At 46.1% G+C, this 19,856-nt stretch overlaps 1 protein-coding gene across 5 annotated transcripts; it reads right to left on the bottom strand.

Moving 5' to 3' along the window:
- Positions 1 to 243: 243 nt before the first annotated feature.
- Positions 244 to 18,005, bottom strand: IRX4 (iroquois homeobox 4). Of its 5 annotated transcripts, none has more exons than XM_081952625.1 (6): positions 17,626 to 18,005; positions 9,209 to 9,375; positions 7,369 to 7,620; positions 5,753 to 5,859; positions 2,925 to 3,247; positions 244 to 1,655 (listed from the first exon to the last, which is right to left on the bottom strand). In XM_081952625.1, the coding sequence occupies exons 2-6, from the start codon at positions 9,251 to 9,253 to the stop codon at positions 895 to 897; spliced, it is 1,488 nt and encodes a 495-aa protein (XP_081808751.1). In that variant the 5' UTR covers positions 9,254 to 9,375; positions 17,626 to 18,005; the 3' UTR covers positions 244 to 894. The 5 variants fall into 5 exon arrangements, with proteins under 5 accessions (XP_081808751.1, XP_081808754.1, XP_081808753.1 ...); XM_081952628.1 differs by having other exon boundaries at positions 17,941 to 17,997; XM_081952627.1 differs by lacking the exon at positions 17,626 to 18,005 and adding an exon at positions 16,919 to 17,012.
- Between the last annotated feature and the right edge of the window lie 1,851 nt (positions 18,006 to 19,856).

Here is a 19,856-nt window from a genome sequence, read left to right as displayed (position 1 = left end):
GTGGCTCTACGAAGGATGGGACTCCAGTCTTAATGAAATATATTCATATTTATACGTATCTGGCTTTCAAAAAATTCGATACCTGTTTAACTTGAAAGTAATATTCATTTTCATAGAGCGAAATACACATTCGTCTGAAGCAGGCGAAAAGATCCGGCGAACACACTTCTATCCCCCTTTCCAAAACCCCACGGGGGGGGGGGTTCCACAAGTAAGGCAAAGAGATCACAAATCATAGGATAACTCTGAGAGACAGACAATTTATTTGGGGTAAACATACCTTTTCGACATAGCCTATTTGTCAAGTTCAAAAATTATGTGCTCGTGTGCGTGAGCGCAATGGGGTTCAAACTCGGTGAAAGAAGTGCGATTGTTTTGGTTGTGGATGAGATGTCAACAATGAAAAGAGGAGGGGGGGAGGGGAAAGACCGAGAAAGTCTTTTTGGTAACTAAGATCGGCATGCCACAAATTAAAAGGAAAGGAAAGAACGAGACAAACGCCCTCCCCCTTTTCCTCCTCGAAGAAGCTGAATTCGAGTCTCGCGCTTTGTGAACTTGCACCGGGAAATTCTGAAGGCGGCGCGTGCGCAAGATCTGGGACGAAGACTTCGATTGCTGAAAGTGATCAAAACTCCCCCAAAGGCAGAGAATGGAGTCTCTCTCTTCTCGCCTGAAATCTCCAGCCGCAACTTTTAAAATGCCCGTTCTGCTCCGCTCTTTGTAAAACGTTTCCTGCCCAAATCTCAAACTCTCTCCCAAGTCTTTCGAGTTCCCCGCCAAGTCAACCAGGCCCACCCCGCCTGAGCGGCTCGCCAGGTCCGAGTCTTTCCTCGCCTTGCCTCCCCCACCAACCCTGACCCAGGGAGGCGGGCGGGACGGGACGGGGCTCGGTCGTTAAGAGCAGAACATTTTGCTGCCCGCTTTGGGAAAAGCCAAGAAGTCTTTGCCAGAGTCCTGAGGCCCAGCCAGGCCGGCCAGCTGCCCCTTGAGCACGGCGGCTCCGCCCCCCAGCGAGCGCCCCAAGGCCCCCGTCTCCAAGATGGAGCCTTTGGTGGTCGCCCAAGACACTGTGGTGCTGTTCAAGGCCTGGTTCAGAGTACTGTGTCTGAAGAGAGGGTCGTGGAACACGCCATCCACCCAGTTCCTGAGGTTGGCCACAGGGGAATCCTTCGGAGGCCTCTCCAGGACGCTCACCGCCTGCGCGGCCCCGACGCCGCTCGCCGCCCCCTGCTGGCGCTTCAGCATGCAGGAGGGGTACTCCGCCTGGTTGAGCGAGGTGGCCGTGTGCGCTAGCGACCAGATCCTCGGCTTCCCGCCGCCTTCGAGGAGCGGCGAAGGAGGCGGCGGCTGGGGCTGGTAACACGGCTTGGCCTCGCAGCTTCTCTGCCTGGCGTTCAGCAGCTCCGTCGCCTCGCAGCCTTCCGGCCCCGACCCGGGCTCTTTGAGGCAGCTCTTGGCCCTGTCGAGGGGGCTTTCCAGCGAGGCCGCGTCGGTCACCAGAGTGGGTTCCTTGCTTGGCTCGTTGGCGCACGCGTTGGTTTCCACGTGGCCGAAGGCTTGAGTCTTCAGCTCGCCCTCCGAGCTTTCCGACTCCAGTGGGTCGTAGTCGTCCAGGTCGCTTAGGCCCAGCTCTTTGTCTTCCTTCCCGGAGGGCTCTGGGAAGAATAGAAGAGGGGAAACGCTGCTTAATTCATTCACGTGTTATCTAGTATTTGCGAATGCAGTGCCTCTTGCTTAGAGAGCCTGGCACAAATCATTCCCAAGAATCCCTGGTCTCAACGCTTTGGTTTTCCTCGGAGTCTAACTAGTGAATGGTCAGTCACTATTTTGAACTGGTTACTAGGGAACTTAAGCTAGTAGTCACTTGCTAAAGTCACAAAGCTTTAGGCAACATTTAAAATGGATGTGGGTGCTGCATGCATTTGAGGTATTCACTCTAATTGGAGTAACAAATACTTCAAAACTACTATATCTACCACTCTTTTCCTCTTGCATGTAATTTTACATCTCCAAGTCAGTTTCCAGGCTTGGAGAAGTAGCAGTTGAAACAATCATTTGATACCTATCTCTCCCCCTGCCAGATTAAGCTTGGCACACAGCTGAATGCAGCAACTTTCATCTCCAGATAAGTACATTCCCATCATTGCACATCTGAGAATACCAGTTTCCCAAAGAATGCTATACAGAACTGGCTATAAATCATGCCTTCTAAAAAAATTATTGGATTCAAGAACTATTTGCTGCTCTAAAAAAAGAGTATTTGCTTATGAGGTAGTGGATGGATTTACACCTTAATCACAAAAGATTTAGTTTAGATTTGTTTAGTGTTAATCTTGGTTAATTTGTTTTGGAGGTGTTGGTATAGTGCCTCAGCACATCGGGTTAATTTGTGGGGCTGTGGGAACATGGATTAACTCGGAAATTAGATTTAAAGCATGTGTGAATATAGCCATTGAGTTGTTAAGGATGTTGGACTAGAAGACCTCCAAGGTCCCTTCCAACTCTACTATTGTATTGTACTATTGTATGTTGGTTTGCGCAATGCAACTGCAAAGCTATTGCTTGTTAAGAGGGAAATTTATCCTTCTATTATCAAATATAATCTAGAGTGTCCCTTCAAATATATTTTTCCTATAAACTGAGAACTAGGATACCCTGTCCAAGTGTTCCCCAATAGTTATGTGCACAATCCCAGGGACAGATATTGCGTATATACTGCATATTCCAATTTGCTATGGTGAGCAGAAGATGCAGGGAAGCATTCCCCAAACTGATGCCTCCAAATGTATAGGACTATGGTTGTCATCATCCTAGGTCAACATGCCATTCTAGTCCAGTGGGTTTGGAAGTCCCTGGGTCAGCAAAGCTAATATAGGAAGAAAAAGTATAAGCTTGCAGTATTCTAAAGAATGATTAGGAGATACCCTCGACTTTCTCATTCTTTAGGTTCTCCCCTTGACCTTCTCCCTCCTCGTCCTCGTCCTCCTCCTCATAGGGTCTTTTTTCATCAGCACATTTGTTCCTTGGGGGCCATGTCATTTTGTTCTCTTTTTTGAGCCTTCTCCGGGCATTGGCAAACCAGGTGGAAACTTGTGTCAGGGTCATTTTGGTGATGATGGCGAGCATGATCTTCTCGCCTTTAGTTGGGTAAGGGTTCTTGCGGTGTTCCTGCAGCCAGGCCTTCAGCGTGCTGGTTGTTTCCCGAGTGGCGTTTTTCCTCCGTGTCCCTCCATCCATGGTGCTATATCTGTGGTTACAAAGTGTGAGAAACAGAGGACAGGTGCTTAATAGACCTACCTTTATTCTGGCTGGAGAATGTCTCACTGCTACTCATGGAATCGAGATTTTTCTAGCTCACGAATCATTCATTCAGGGGATAAGACCTGTAAGTACTCAACATTTATCCAATAAACTATTGCACTATGTAGAAGCATGTGCCTGGACTCTGCACTTTGCTGGGGATGAAGGGCAGGGAGATTTGAAAGTATCACTGTATTCAGTACAGATTCCTCAGGGATGGATGGATCAGACTACAGCAGATGGTTTGCCAAAGAAATGTGGCCTTTGGGAGGAATTAGTATACAGTTAATGTAAAAGGAATGTGTCAAAAAAATATCCCTTTTGGGGTGCTACTTCTCTCTAGCAAAGACCTCCGAGTAACCTCTGCATGCAATGGTAATAAAAATATTTCCTTTTATTAGTGGCAAAATACTCTCTCTCATTCTCACTCTCGTATACACACACACACACACACACACAGACAGACACACAAGCATTGGAACTATGCCTGAATATTTAATATACATCATCTAAGAAAAGGTCACCTGTACCCACTGGGCTTAAAAGGTTGAAACAGTGGAAGCTGGGATTCTTGGCACTTGTTCTTTTAGAAAACAAGCAATAACGAGATCAAAGATAAAAAAAAGGTTTGTTTAACATGATGTTAAAAGGGGGTGGTAGTGTCAACTTTATCTGGATTCATGGGAAATATTTGGAAATCTGTCTCTGAAAGAAAGAGAGAAGTATACATAGGGATGAGTTAACAATTGATTCTTAGAGCAAGTTCACACATTCAGATGCCAGTTGTGAAGCGTGAAATGCTCATGTGTAAAAATGTGATTTATGCATAAGTGAAGCAGTCAAGGGAAGGGAAGGATCATAAATCATGAAGAGAAAACTATAATTAAATCAATGCTGATTTACCAAAATGAGGGAAATACTTAGATTTAAAGCTAATACTACCTTACAATCTCTTTAAAATATTTGTTTGTTCATAGACTTTAAAGACTGCAAAATTCTGAAGGGGGGGACAACTAGACAGGGATTCCATCACTGGGGGAAGAAATCCAGGCTTTCTTCCATAATCAAAGTGTACTTCTATTGTCATTGGGTGACTATCATGTTCACAGGTGTGCCGTCTAATCTGTGGAAAGCTCAGGTCCTCTAAAACTTTCAGGCTTGAACTTCAAAATATTATTTTGTGCTGGACTCAGAGATACCCAGCAGAAGCTGTTATTTCATAGCGCCTATGCAGATCCTTAAATCTTCCACGGATATAGACTCAACATGGTCAACTCATTACCCAAGGTAGATCTGGCTCTTGATCAGTGAGAGACTGATCTTTGTGTGATCAGTGAGGTATTCACCTCAAAAAATATAAATAGGAATTTAAAAATAAGAGTTGTAAGGCCAGAGTGATAAAGAGATTAGAAGAAAGTTATGGGTTTGTGACTACAGACAATAAAAAAGTCTATATGGAAATGAAGATTGGACAAGTACAAAAGTAACTCCCTGGAATTCTGCAAGTAGTTTCATTAAGGATTTGCTTTCTCTGGCTTCCTTCTTGGCCTGCTTGTAGCAAAAACCAATGCATGCATGTTCAGAAGTAAACCTCAGTTGCCTGGGAAGTGTGTGAACAACTATAGTGGTAAATTAATGCAGTGGGGCTTTTTGCAGATGATATTCAATTAAGTAAATAGGATCACTTTAAAGTCATATGCACATACATTCACATATGCAACAAACATTACCTGGCAACATCAGTGCATATATAATTATTTGTATATCCTATGCTGAGCAATGGGATACTGCCCCTTTTGATAGTCATTGCGGCTCCCCTGACTTCAGTACAGCATTTCAAACCCTTATCAAACCTTTTATGGTAGGTCCATTATGGCCCCTATATCTGTAGATGGGGATAGCGTGCAATTACGATAATGGATTTTCTAAATATCCATAGTGGAGGGATGTGATCAAAAGACTTCCTAATACAGTTTTCAGCCATTACTCTCCATCACCACTAGGGCAAACATTCCCATAGCTGAAAGCATGGGCTTTTCACAGGGTGGGAAATGCATTCGTAACACCTAATCCAGTGGAGGCTACAACTATCAGGGGATGAGTAATCCATCTGCACAAATGACCTCTCAGCTGTAGACTAGAATACACGAAGACCTGAGAAAGCAGAAGTCAGTGAAATGTTTCCTCATATCAGAATAATAATTTGTATTTTAGCTTAATAAATTTTGCATGCACCGTAGCCTGCTGCTATTCAGGATTACTCATCCAGGTCAACATTCAAGCATTCAGAGATTTAGCATAACTGCTCCACATTTATAAGTGGTGATATTCACTCCCACAAACACATACAGTTAAGAGTTATCTTTAAACCCGATGGGGGAACAAACAGCCAGTGTCCTCCATCAGCCCCTCCCTTGTCTTGCCTCGCAATTAATAGCTGTTTGCTTCTTACCTGTCATATTGATACTGACTGAGCGTGTGATCGTAGGGATAGTAAGCAGTCGCCTGGGTAATGCCCGCATGCGCAGATCCACTCCCATCCTTCGAATCAAAGCTATTCTAGAACAGGAAAACCAAGGATGGCCCCGATCAGCTCACCCCTTTCCCTGCCAGTAATGGGAAAGCAAAGCAAAGCAAAGCAGGGAGCAATATCTTCTTCCTCACAAGGAGACATAGATGGGAACAAGACAGCAAGATACTCCGTGCAATCAAAAATAAGAGTATTTTTCCCTCTAGCTAGAAAATTCCATACTGATTACCAGCCCAAACTCATGCCTGTTTATTAAAAAACAGGTATGTAATGGGTATTTTTCCAAATCAAACCCACACCCTTGTACTTAAGAATTAATTGTATGCATTCTTCATTCAGGGGTTCAAAACAGATTGCTATCAATGCGGTAAGTCATTAAGCATAGGCAAATGATTTTGAAATTGAAAACATCATGGTAGACCACTTTAGAAATACACCTAGAAGGTTAGATCTTTCTAAGTGTATTTGTTTGGGTATGAAGAAGGATCTCTCTCTCTCTCTCTCTCTCTCTCTCTCTCTCTCTCTCTCTCTCTCTCTCTCTCTCTCTCTCTCTCTCTCTCTCTCTCTCTCTCTCTCTCTCTCTCCCTCCCTCCCTCCCTCCCTCCCTCTCTCTCTCTCTCACACACACACACACATGCACCCTGCTTGCCCTTCACTGAGCACAGTACTATTCACACTGACTTGCAATTTCCTTCCACTAATTAAGAGATTAACACAATTTCCAGTTTTTTCAGGAAATTCTAGCGCTCTACCAAGCCATGGATTCCCAGATTTACTCTCCTTTGGAACCTGAAATTCTAAATTGCAGTTCTGAACCAGGTTGAAGCTAAAAGTTAAACAAATGAAACTTCCAACAGCTGTGGAGGATCAGACTCCACTTTGTCCTAAAATTAAAATTAATTTTCAGCAGACCAGATCTTTTGCCAGCTCAGTGGAAGGAGTTCAGTATGTGATGTAGAAGATTGTGATGAATATGCATCAGGACTACAGGACAGAAATTGCTGTATAAATGTGTGCAGTGCAGTGCAGTGGAGTGTGGAGTGTAATGAGGATAGTATGTTTTTACATGCATTCATCTTTGGTTACCAGCCACTGATTATATTAGAATGTCTGTAGCTGACTGTGGGTTTCCATCCATACCTGCATGTAATGGGGTTGGGGAAGATTGCCCAACCCCATTAACCTTCCCCCATCAGGTGTCCTCCAAGTGTGATGGACATCGGTTTTCTCCAAGGCATGTAGAGTTCCCCAGGTCAAGGAAAAATATCTGAACCACTGGTTGTAGAGGGGCTAAATTGTTCTGTTACCCCAATTTTCTACCTTTTGTATCCTAACTCAGTTCACTTTTGAGCTGGAGGTTTACTTTCTAAGATTGAGCTTTCATCCCAGCCCTAGAGGCTGATCTTGAGATCTAGGCAAACCAGACTGATGGCCAATCTAGGTTTCTTGAAGTGGTTTACTAAGTCTCTTAAGAATAGCAGGTAGGCATTGTTACTTTCCTTGAGGAAATTCAGGGCTTTGCAGCGGCAGAGACTTACCAAGGAATAGAAAGCTGATGCCTCTGTCCCATAAGTGACATAATTGCCATAGCCTTGAGTGTTTGTGTAGGGATTCCCGTAGACTCCCAGAGCAGCTGCTGAATTGAGTTCATGCCTCGCTGTGGCCAGCAGCCTGCTCTCATATACTGGACAGTAGACAGGGGTCTGAGTGGAGGGTGCTGTTCCTGAGTCTGCCAAGGACCTACCACTGGTCTCACAGCAAGTTGACAAGGAGTTGGTGGTCATCAGGAACTAGAAGAAAGAAAGATAGTGAAAAGGAGAGAGACCTGGGAGTCAATGAGGCTGGTTAGCAGACCCAGCAATCAATTATGTAAGGTACATTTTGATGCCAAATCACAGAACTTAGTTCTGGAGCAAACATTGCCACTGATTTCAAGATAAATTATTTGCAGTTTTTCAAACTTAAAACACCTGGAATAAACTTGTTCTTCTCCCTCTTCTGCCCTCAGGATAGGCATGTATACATGTCCAATCCTGGGGTTTTAGAGTTAACATCATCTCATCTAGGGTAAGAAGAGTGTTCTTCCACTCAAATGAAAGAAATATGAAAGTGGTCATCTGCAGAATCCAATCCCAGCAATAGTTTGAACTCTCAAAGACCACAGCAAGCCTATGCATAGCTGCTCAGCTACAGCAATATGTCGTACTCAGCTCAGTGGGTTCATTCTCAGATGATTGTTCTTAGGGGCAAAATCTAATCTGGCTGTGAAGAAAAGTGTTCATGGAGTATATAGCTGCTCTCTACAATCCTTAGAAGAAACCAGTGAAAGAATAATTGATCTGGCTCGAATAAGTATTTTATATATCAGTTGCTTCACCAGTGTAGTCGTGTAAAAATCACTTGAAGAGGGAAAGCTAGTTGAAAAGAGAAATTCCTTTCAGGATTAATTCATTCTTTCTTTCCAAGGAGAAAACTGTTTATAGTGACACTGGCAAAATATTATTCTTGGGCTTTCTTCATAACATTTTCACCTTAAATAAAAGCTCCTGAGTTCTTTTGGGAAATATGCTCCCAGGTCCTTGGTGAAAATCATTTAATAATTGTTATAAAAGCCATTCCAGGATTCAAAGAGCATTTAACCCACCTGCCTGCCTTGAGCAATAGATTGCTTAATCTAAAGATGCAGAAAGCCATTCACCAGACTGATTTTGGTGGATCTTAAGCAGAATTGCCTGCCTGATGGGTTTTTGTGGGTCTGCTTAATCCACCCAACACTTTCTTTCCCAGGTGCTCAGTCATATGGATTGACCGAGCCTTCCTTTCTGCCCATCTGGAAGGAGAAATGAATGGAATTCAGCCAGAAGCCCAACCGATCTGTTTTCCTGTTGGTGCTGAGTACTGCGAGAATCAAACTTCTTACATATTCTCTTAGTTAGGATTCGACTTCATTGAGGACTAAGTGGGACTTAATAGTGATTAGATAAATGGGATTGGGCTGTTACACTGCAGTTTCCCTCCCACTTCTTGTCTCTTACTGTTCACAGTCCTCCCACCCCCCTAAATTGTTTCCAACTGAACTTTATTTTGGATTGATGGGCGATCTTACTCAGAAGTAAGACCCACTGACTGCAAATGCATTCCATTCATAAAATATAATTATCAAGGTGAAAATGATTTTTTCAGCTTCCACATTTCTATCTTGCAGTCCTGGATTTAAGTGTTTTTTTTTAAAAAAAATCAGTGAAACTTACTTTCAGGTCATATTGCTTTGTAGAAATAAAAACCAACTTTTCCATATTTATCTTTAGTGGGAAATTTTGGAGGGGGAGGGGAATTCCCGCACAATATTTGGTATGCTCTCTGTAAGGCTAGTCTTACCTGGGGTGCAGATGAATAAGGGTATCCAAACTGGGGGTAGGACATGGCAACTGGAGTTCTCTGAAAGTTCAGGAAGCAGCAGCAGAAGTGTTGGGTCTGTGAGAGTGGGAGGCAGCCTTACTGTAACTTCTGGTCCAGATGAGTGAATAACTCGGGCTTCCAGGGGCCTTAGAGTACCAAGTACAAAAAATATGCTGAATTTTTCTACTGACGTTGCAATTTTTTAAATAAAAAAAGTGGCATGGATATATTTCCCCCTCCCCTCCTGCCGGCACACAAATGCAAATAACAGTTGTAAAGAAGAGCTGCCTAAGGAGCCGGGCAAATGGCGCCTGATATAAACACCGTGCCCGCCTCACTTACCCGCACTACATATTTTGCCCATCCACAGGCACCGGAAGGCGGAGAGCGGCGGTGGCGAAAATGACCCGTCTCTCTATCCGCAGGTCCAGTCCAATAACATCTGACGCCAGGAAAGACCGCACAGGCCCTTCCCCGGTTCCTCTGTTTTGTTTGGGTTGTGGGTTTCCTTTGGGGTAACTGCGATTTACTCAAGGCAGCGCAGAACAGCTCAGAGTTAGCTTTCTTGGAGGAGCGACCGTCTCGCCCGTGGATCACTGCAACGGGGCTCAAATTCAACCGTGACCGAAGTCTGTGGCGTCCCGAGGGAGCCACACGAGGGCGAAGCTCCCGGAGCAGCCCCGAAAAAAAAAAGACTTCGGAGCAGGAGGAATTTACGTTACGCTCGTACTCCCCAGCCCCCCCTCCCCGTTTCCCGGCGCGCGTGCGTGGGATCACTGAAGAGTGGTAAGCACTTTTAATTATAAATTAATTAATGAGCAGCTGCCTGCCGCTTCTCCCTCCCCGTCCTGTAGTCATCAGTCCCACTTACAAACGAGGCCGACAAGGGACGCGCGCCAGCAACGTTTTTAAATCAACAGTTGAAAGCAGCTCCGACGCTGACAGCCAAGCGCACGGAGAGGAGACCCCACTGCCCTCCCAGCGCGCCCTCGCTTCCGATCCTATGAGCCCATTAGCCACAGCTCTCGCCGTTCCCGTTCAGAGCAGACTTTCCTCTCTTCTCGCTGTTTTAGGAGAGTGGGAATTGTTTAAAAAGGCACTTTTGGGGTGGGTGGGTGGGTGGGTGGGTGGAGGGGGTTATCTAAAATAGGAGTCTCCAACCTTTTCAACTTTAAGGCTTGGGAACTTCAACTCCCGGAAAACGTTGCTTTGCTGGCTCCCCAAAGCTTTGCTTTGCTGGCTGAGGAATTCTGAGTTGAAGTCCACAAGTCTTAAAGTTGACAAGGTTGGAGAACCCTGATCTAAAAGACATCAGGTGGTAAGGATTTCTGTGTCCTGTTATGGAAGGACCGAACTACTACCTTTGATCAAGTCTGATATACTGATCCACAGCTTTTAGCCAATTCTTCAAAGTACTGGTGGCATTTTTGCCCAGTAATCAAAAGCATTTGATATACAAACATTGACAACCCCCCCCCCCGCAAGGTAGGACAGTATTATCATCCCGACCCCGTAAGCAAAAGGCGATGCTTGTTGGTAGATGCCAGATGGAGAAAGAGACTTGGGAGTTGATACAGTGATCTCTTTAATGCCGCTCACTCGGACTTGTTCTGACCAGTATCTTTACACTGGACCAGTGTAAGTAAGTGCTGGTCCATGTGTAAGTAAGGCTCTGATGAAATACTTACTGCCACTAGTAAGTATTCAATTCTTATTGCAAGGCACACATATCCAAGACCTGCAAGTGGGTCTTTTAGAACTGGTTTTCTAGGCTATTATGCCTGCTCTTTATATTGCTTTTCAAGTCCTTCTTTTATTTATCACAAGCATAAATTATCAGCTGGAATTTGGTGGGTGGATGGAAATCACTTTATTACTCTTGTTTTAGGATTCTTAATTTCTTTCTATAATCTTTCACATACTTGACATGATGCTTGAAATGATGTTGAGAAGCAATTAAAAAAATAAGGATGTTTTTCTCTGTCTCTCTGATAGAGTGAAGGCTCACCAACTATTCTGTTTTGCAAAGTTCAGTTCTGTCCCATCTAAATCTAGGTGACATTCACCACAGCTCTAGAATTCTACCTGACCATTCCAAAAAACAGAATATACGAATAAGCAAAAGTAGCATTATTCTCCCTTCCAAACAAAGCCCTATGATTTAAGCTTTCAGAATTTTATATTAGTAAGAATGGAAAACTCTTCAAACACAGAGCCATAGGATGGGGGGTGTTGGTGAGCCCCCCAAATTAACAATTTGGCAATGCTTATATTAGAACCAACCAGATGCTTAATCCATGATAGTGGTGGGAAACTGAACCCAATTCATCAAACTTATACTGCACAGAGGCACCTGCAATGCTTCTGTCTGATCTGGCTAAGACTGTAACATACCCAAAGTGGAATTGGGGAGTGAGAAGCAGGAAAAGGTGGAAGCATTAGATCAGATGTTACAGCCACACAAAGAATACTAAAAGAAAAAAACCACCCTACTATAAGCTCAAAACATGCCTAATGTATGTAATCTGTGTCCAAGTTTAGTTGGTTTGAATGCTAAATATTTAGCAAAACCCAACACTGACAATTGTTCTCAAGCCTCTTGCTAGGCCTTTTTAATTGTTGTACAGTATTTTCACATTTAATGAGAATAGTTGTCCAAGTCCTCTGGATTTCCCTGTTAGGTTAAATCATTAACACCATTGCTACAGAAAGGCTTCACTGATGTCAACAGCCAAATGCCTAATTAATTTTAATAGAGCTGGAATTTCTGTATTGCTGAATACTTCTATAGGAGAACCCAGGAGGCAGGAGACCATCCCTAGATTTTTAAAGCATTTGGTGATTCTTAGACTGGAATCCTACACAATGAACATTTGAGGATTACCTTTGTATTACTGAGCATACATGCTTAGGAACTGATGTTTGGCTGGACTTACATCCCAGATTTAAAAAAAAATAGTTTGAGACATTTTGGGTCAACCCATAAAGTTTTGGAAGAATGTTCAAGATAGAAGTGTGTGTGTGTGTGTGTGTGTGTGTGTGTGTGTGTGGGGCGGGAGGGGGGGTGGCATCTCAGTAACTGGAGGTGAGTATAGAGGTATACATATGCAAGACATTGCTTGCCTTTCCCTACCCCAACATTTATTCCCATCCTGTTTATTATTAATCCTAAAGTAATCCTTTATTTAAATGACCATTTATTTCCAAGTGAGCAGATACACAAAGATGCCCTTAAATCATCACCACTTCCTTACACTTGGATGAATGTAACTTAAGAGCTGAATATAAAATAGTCCATTCAGGAAGCCTACTAAGGAACCTTAGCAGGGTTAAATGCCATTTTTATTGAGCCTAAAGTCATTTAACAGTGACACATGGACTCTAAATTCAAGAGAGTTTGTCTGAACTTACTTAGGTGAGGCCCAGTTTAAGACACTTTGGTGCCAAACATGTACCTTCCTCATCCCAAACCTAGGGGGTTGTTACAAAAAAAAGGAGATGCAGTTATCCCACAAACACATTTCCTTCTTTTTGACAGAAATGAAAAATAACTAAATATTATGTGGCTGCCCTTTCTTGAAGCTCAAGGTCAACTGCTCCATTCTGCCAATTGGTAGAGCTGGTTCTAGTTTCAGAGGTTAGAATGAGAAATTCTTGCAAGGATGAAAGGTCTTGGAAGCACACACTCCTTCTCCTTTACCCCTCCTCTTTTCTCCCTCTTGCTAAGGCCTCAGCGGTAAGATCCAGGCACCCCACCTCTCCTCCAGGTTATGGTGTGTGTGCTTTGGGAGAGGAAGGGAGGAGAAAGAAATAATTCTTTCAAAATTATTTCTTGGGCTTGGAGATCTTGCAATGGGCAACTAATCAGCTCCTCGGGAGTTTTGCAAGCCTCCTGGTGTATTTGTGGTGGGAAGGGCAGCTGGGGTGGAGGGAGGGGAGGGCAGAAGTGCAGACTTGCTCAGAGAGCTTGCCTGGGTTCAGACATGTGAATAGCCCCAGGGTCACACTCTAATTAATGACGATGTTCCCTTCTTTTCCCCAGCTGGAAGACTTGGTGCCTCCTAGGGACGAATCTGCCCGCTCTGACAGCTCGATTGAGGGTGATGGATGACTATCTGGAGACCGCAGTACACCTCATATAATCCTATCTGCTGCGTAATTGCTGTAATTTACCGAGGCAAAAGCTTGGCTCTAGGAAGGTTACGTTTTCGCAATAACGGCCCCTTCAAAAACAAGACGGCCCCGATCCCAAGCGCGCCTCTGGAAAAGAGATCCTTGCAGGATCCCCGTGCCAGCAGTGACCTTTACCTGGAGGTGAGCCGGCACTCTTAATTTCGTCCATTAGCCAGTACATTTTATTAAATTTCCGTAATTGAGGAAGTCGCTGAAAAGGCTGACTTCCAAGTAGCCACCATGTTCTCCGCGTTATTCCAAAGTCCAACTTCATTCGAGGGGAAGGGCAGGCAAAGAGCGACTGAAGGTGAGTTTCAAACGGAGGGGAAACGAAGCTCTGTTGGATCCATTTCTTCTATTTACCCCTCCCCCTTTCTTCCCCGGCTGCTTTTACGAGAGAATAAATACATCCAATGAGTAGCTGAACAGATTTCCCCAGAATGCCGCACGGGGGTGAGGGGGAATTTAGGACTTTAAGAATAAGGTTTCGATCCCTGGACGGTCTTACTTTCCCCTCCCCAAATGAGCCGGGCTTGATGTACTTCATTTTCATATCTTACGCGGTAGCAAAAGTGGAGGCCTTTCCAAAACACTGCAGTCCGAAAAGGAAGGCAGTCTTCTGGAGCCTGCGTCCTTTGCAAGGCGCAAGGGCAACTTTCCAGATTGTGCCGGACAAGAAACTCGAGGGAAGAGAGGGAGGGCGCGGGAGGGGCGGGAACACAAAGCACGAGCGGATCCGTAGAGAGCTAGGGTTAAGTGGGTTGGCACTGGCGTTGGCACAGAGAAGCATTCCTCTAGGAGAGGAGGCAAGTCGCGTTTCCTCCAGGGAAACTTTTCACTTTTTTAGGCATTGGCGGTTCCTGAATCATTTCAAGCGGTTTGCCGGGTTCTTGGCGCGCAGCAGCTCAACCCCGGTCGGTCCCATCAGATCATCCTATCTAGCCAGCCAGCGAGCAGTATATTATTTGATTTGGGTTAAGGATTGTCAGAGGCTTGCTTCTCAGTAAGTAAGGGAATCTAGATGACAATGGAAGGGGTTCTTTTTATTCCCTTTCTCCGGGTGCTCAAAGGTCCCCACTTCCCAAAAGAAACTCTGAGAGCCAGAAACGGACGGTAACTTTCCTTAAAGCGAATCGCAATCGTCCCGGTTCTTTTCTATGAGCTCGATTGAAGGAAACTGGAGTTAGCGGGACTGCCAATTTAGCTACCCTGGAAAACAGCAAGGGAGGCCTCTCGAGGCTCCTGAAGCAATCCTTCCAACCAGTTTAACTCCGAAGAATGTGAAGTCTCGGGAGAGGCCGGTTGAAGTGGAGGCTGCTTCGAATCCACGAAGCCCAGTTGCGACGAGGAGAAACCCCCCCCAGTCTTAGGTGGGTTTGTGGACTACAACATGCAGGAGATGCGTTCACTAGGGGCCACCCTAGTGGTGGATGGATCGCTGGGGGTGCAGCTTCTCTGGTCGCCAAAGTAGCCCAACCTTTGACGCTGCACTTAGGGAAAGGAGGGAGGAAGGGCGGACAAGAGACCTGGGAGGTGACAAGAGACCTTAAACGAGGATTTTTCAACCCCGGATTTAGGTACTCGACCCGTCTCACCGCCTTCCTGTCCTGGGACTTAGTCGGGTATCCCAGTTTGCCTAAAGGAAGGCCGCCCTCCCTCCCCAGACCCGAAACAGTTCCTTCTTTTAGGCGCTGCTCCAGAGTCTGGGAGGGGAATCTTTGCCGCCGATTTCGGAAGGTGGTCGTTCACTCCGAAGTCGCGGCCGAATGCGACTTTCTTCTGAGCGCTGGCTGCCAGATTGGCGCTGAGGTTGATTTAAAAATCGATCCCGCTTCTGCGTACAGCGTAGCACCTTCTTCTGAACCAGATTGACTTGGGTGTCAAGTCGCTGGAGCCCGATTTTTGAAGTTTTAGAGGGCAGGGACATATTTCGGTGTCTACTGCTGCGAAATTAGCCTCATCTTATCCAGAGAAAGTTAAAAGAACGGTGGTCTGCGCTAACAATTCAGGAACAAGTTCTACCAGTCCTTGTAAAGCGTCCCCCCCACCAAATTTGTCACCTTCTCCAGTCTAGTCTTTCAGTTGTGTGGGCTTCTAGTCTCATCATTATACTCAACTCTGCCGCTGGGGACGATGGGCACTGTAGTCTGATGCTTTTGAAGCGCTCCCTTACTTTCTCCAGCCAGCTCCATTAAAAAAAATCACCTTCACAGCTATTAGGCTTCTTACCCTGAGTCGTAGTCCATATCGCCTTCACTCCAACCTTTAGAGGAGGCAGGAACAGTGATAAGCGATGGCATTCCGTAAGACAAAGCTCCGAAAAAAATCTCTTACCTGGGGAAAGTGTGGCGGCGCGCTTTCGCGGCTAGCGTTTGCTAAATACTAAATCGCGACTAATGCAAGACACAAGAGTTCTAGAGAGACCAATGAAGGGCCCCCACCAGCACAAGAGGTCGCCTATCTGCAGTGCGACAACAATAAAAAAAATTAAATTCCAAAAGGAATAAGTGATATTAAAGAAAGGCGAAAATTATCCAATATCCAACCAATTCTACCTTAGGAAGAGGCAGGGAAAAGTGGGTACGCCTGCAGGATCTCGCTGCGCGCGCATGTTTCTATTTACTCCCTTTTCCTTTAAAGAAATAAAACTAGATGTCCCTAAGTGTCTTTTATGCCCCACACCCGAATAGTAGAAACCTGGAGGCAGTACGGGAACAGGCCCAGAGGTTTAGACAGGTGCTCTGCAAGATGTCAGAGGGGGGCGATCTGGCTGGCAAATGCAGACTAGTAAGAGAAACGCCTGTCTTATAAGGCCAGGTGCACCAGAGTATTCCAGCCCTCATTCTTGTTAACTGAAATTTACTACCTCGAGTTCTCAATGTAAAGGCTTCAATCCGGATTGCACTCCGCAATTAGTCCACGGGCATTAAATTACGAAATAGGGTATTCCTGTCCATTTCTCATCTCGGGCCTCCAGATGACGCGGCTGGAGGGGGAGGTGGGGGGGGGCAAAGGAGAGTTGCGATCTTGAATTTATGTACGATAGATAACTCCAAACGAAGCCAGCGGGTGTCCTGCTGAGTAAGAGGATTAAGATAAGATCTTGGAGAAGTTGCCTTCTTTCCCCACTGTTTATTTCAGGGCTGACGGAACTTCTGAAGTCTGTCCGGCTAAATGCCCCATGCAAACACAAAGAGGTATCTTTCTCTTAGGATGCTGAAGTAGCCGGTGGTGTCTCGGACGAAACCGTCCCAATTGCACCGATTGCTTTTAAAGATCTGCCCGGCCACCAGGACTCTTGGACCTCGCCTCCCTCCCTCCCTTCCCCCGCCCTGCCGCCCCTGCTTCAGCTCCACGCGGAAGTTTTGAGGCGTCCGCCTTTTGCATGTCTGACATAAGGGCGGCGTAATGGGCAGTAATGTCACAGAGCAGTTGCAAGCAAAACAAAATTCCTGTTAGCTCAAAACCAGGTGCGGTTCCGTTACCGTTGTGGGTAACAACCGGGACTCCCGTTACCTTTCTTTCCGGTTTTACATTGCGGCAAAATCGTCAGCTATACTGCGCTCCTCTTCGGCGGGGCAACCCCTGAATAATGTCAGCCCAATTCAGCCCAGTGAGCGTCTTTACGACGAAAGCCAGCTGAGATCTCCTTCTCAGTCCCGCTATCTAGGCAGACCTAGCCCAGAGCTGCGAAACCATACTTGAAGGGTCTCCCAAGCATGTGCAGAGTGCCACACCATCACCACCGAACAAAAGAGGATCACTTCTCTCCAGTAAGAATTCGTGGATTAGATTTCAACCAGACGTAACTCGCCTTTAGAAAAATGCAACACAAAAATGTGCTCGCAACCCTACGTTCCCCACAACGGGGAGTAACCTGTATTGAACCCACTCACTCCTCGGTGGGCAAGGAAAGGATTGCACTTGGAAAAGTCTCCCCCGGCGCACGAGCCTTACACCAACGCTTCCCCCAATCCCACAGGCAGAACACAAACCAGGACTTCTCTCAAACCGCCAAACTTTCATAACAAAGATCAGCAAACACGGTTCGCTGTCTCTCGCCCCCCCCCCACTTTCCTCTGATACCCTCGAAAGTTATACACTCCGAACCAGTCGGCTTCTTTCGCTCCCTCCCCCCCCCCAGCTCCCGCCCCGCGCGTCCCTTTCCCCCCGTAAACAGCGGTGCCAACGCTGGATGATTGATCACCGGCCGTTGCTCTCACCTCCAGCTCGCGGTTCCTTCTTATTCCAGACGGCTTTTGCTGCAGAAAGACAGGCTAAGGACGTGGCGGTGGTGTTGGGGGGGGGGTGTTGGGAGGGGGCGGAGGGGGCGAAAAGGCAGAGCCGGAGAAGTCGGGTTGTGCCTTCCTTGGACTTGCGATCACGCCGGGCTGCGCCTAGGCTCGGCGGGCGAGGGCTTGTCCATGGCAAAAGGGGGCCGCCTCTTTCCGCCTCAGCCGCCGCGGTTCGCTTTGGAGGAGGGAGCGGCAGCGGCAGCCGCGCGCTAATGGAGACATTGCTCAGGGTATATAGAATACCTGACTGGAGTCAGCCCGGCTCGTGAGTGCCTCCAGTCCCCAGGCGCCCCAGTCACTTCACTAACCCCCTGTAACCGGAGTGACGTTCGAGTGAATAGCTGCGCTCGGCGCGCGCCTCTCTCCCCACCTCCGCACCTCCTGATTAACACTTTCCCTCGCTGGCGGCTCTGCTGCCGCCGCCGCCGCCGCCGCGCTTTGCTGCTGCTGCCGCCCTCGCCGCGGCTCCTAACTTTGGTTGGCGGCTGTTGCCAGCGCGGGTTCGAAGCGGGCGTTGCTAAAGAAAGCCGGGTCAAACACCCCCCCCCCCTACACACACGGTGGTTAGGAGGGACAGACGTGCCTATTGCTCTGGCGGGGCAGTAGCTCTTCGCCTCAGGAACCATTGAGGTGAATGGGCGGCCATTATCTCCAGCAAGCTTGTCCCGGAACGAGTGAGCTTGCCTTGGCCCCGGGACTCTCGGCGGCTCGACCCTTAAGGGCTGCAGCGCATTCAAAGGTCCAAAGCCATTTTTCGCCCGAGCCCGTCATCGATGGGTGTCACGGGAGCCTGGGTGACAGAGATGCTAATGGTCGGTGTTGCTTCTCAGAGGCTAAATGAAGCAGAAGGGTGGTCCACTATCAATAGCCTCCCAGAAGCTTTCTGAACTTTTCTTTGAAGGGAGACCCCCAGAGTTCAGTGGAAGTTGTTCCTAGGCAAAGCCCAAGGAATTGCAGCACAAGCCTAGGCCTGTTTGCATAGAAGTACAAGTGGCTTGTACTCCATGTTTACCTTCGGACAGAATCATAGATTTAGGCTGTTTTTCAGTTTCTTCATACAGGATTCTCTGAGTTAGATTGGGAGCAAATCCTAAGTGATCTTAGTAAGGCTTATTTCTGAGATGCCCTCAATACCTATGGGTGGCCTTGTTCTGACTGACTTCTTCTTACTCAGAATGAGCTTTTAGGAATCCATAAACAATCCATCCCACTTACTTAACAACTTTGCTAAAATTTATTGTTATAACAGACACTTACTAGCTGGATGTAGATTCTACATTTCCCAGTCTCAGGAGGGAGTTTAATAGCAAAAGAGCCAACTTTTACTAAAAGTCCTTCAGTTTCAAAAGCAGCCAGCCGAAGGCCCACCAAGAACAAGAAAAACTTCTTTCTAGCACCCAGAGACTTGAGGAAAGCTTAAAAGCATGTCCAAGTAGGCAGGAGGGAATCTCACTCAATTTAGATGTAACATTTACATCTTGATCTGGAACATCACAGTCCATGCTAAATGGATTCAAACTTCTTTAAATCTCTCCCTTTCCCCTCCCCCTCCCCCTCCCCCTTCTTCCCTCCCTCTATTTTCTATATTTAGAAAAACTGAAAGCTTGCCTCAATTTGAAACCTCTGATAGACCAATTGAAACATTCAAGTGGATCAAATTATTTTTTTTCCTGAACTGGATCACTTCAGGGCTAGGTAGAAATTTATCGATTTATGACTGCAATGAACAGGCAACAGGCTGCATGCAAAGAAAAACTGCATCTTTGAGTTTTCTGCCTTAGGAATTATTTGAAAAGAATAAAAAAGAACTGTCCATCCACATTCCAGAAGAGGATGCCACATAAAAGGCATCATTATGTGATAGTTTTCTATGTATTGTGAATTTTGTTAACCTGCACCCTGTACTTGTACCCTGACGTTGTATAGTCCAAAGAAGTTTTGAATCACATATCCACCTGAGTATGTACATGGAAGATATATGTCCTTACAAACAAAACAAAACACACTAATTTAAACAAGGCTTCATCTTTTTATATTTTGATCACCAAAAACCTTAATTGGAAGGGATTCAGTGGAAAACCTTGCAAATCATATAAATGATCATGAGTGAATTAAAGACCACCCTAAGAGTCCTGCACATATTTACTTGGAAGAGGAAC

This window comes from Natrix helvetica (genome assembly GCF_964273705.1).
Source record: "Natrix helvetica genome assembly, chromosome: 4".
In the NCBI taxonomy this organism is placed as follows: domain Eukaryota; kingdom Metazoa; phylum Chordata; class Lepidosauria; order Squamata; family Natricidae; genus Natrix; species Natrix helvetica.
The sequence above is the reverse complement of the archived record's forward strand: the minus strand, read 5'-3'. Positions and strand labels throughout refer to the sequence as shown.

Bases quoted from the DNA above. Each gene is read 5' to 3' on its own strand.
- IRX4 (XM_081952625.1), bottom strand. From the start codon at position 9,253: ATGTCCTACCCCCAGTTTGGATACCCTTATTCATCTGCACCCCAG. The intron at 5,860-7,368 runs GTAAGTCTCTGC...TTCCTGTTCTAG, and splicing joins CATCAGCTTTCTATTCCTTG to AATAGCTTTGATTCGAAGGA. The intron at 3,248-5,752 runs GTAAGAAGCAAA...TTGTAACCACAG, and splicing joins AGTCAGTATCAATATGACAG to ATATAGCACCATGGATGGAG.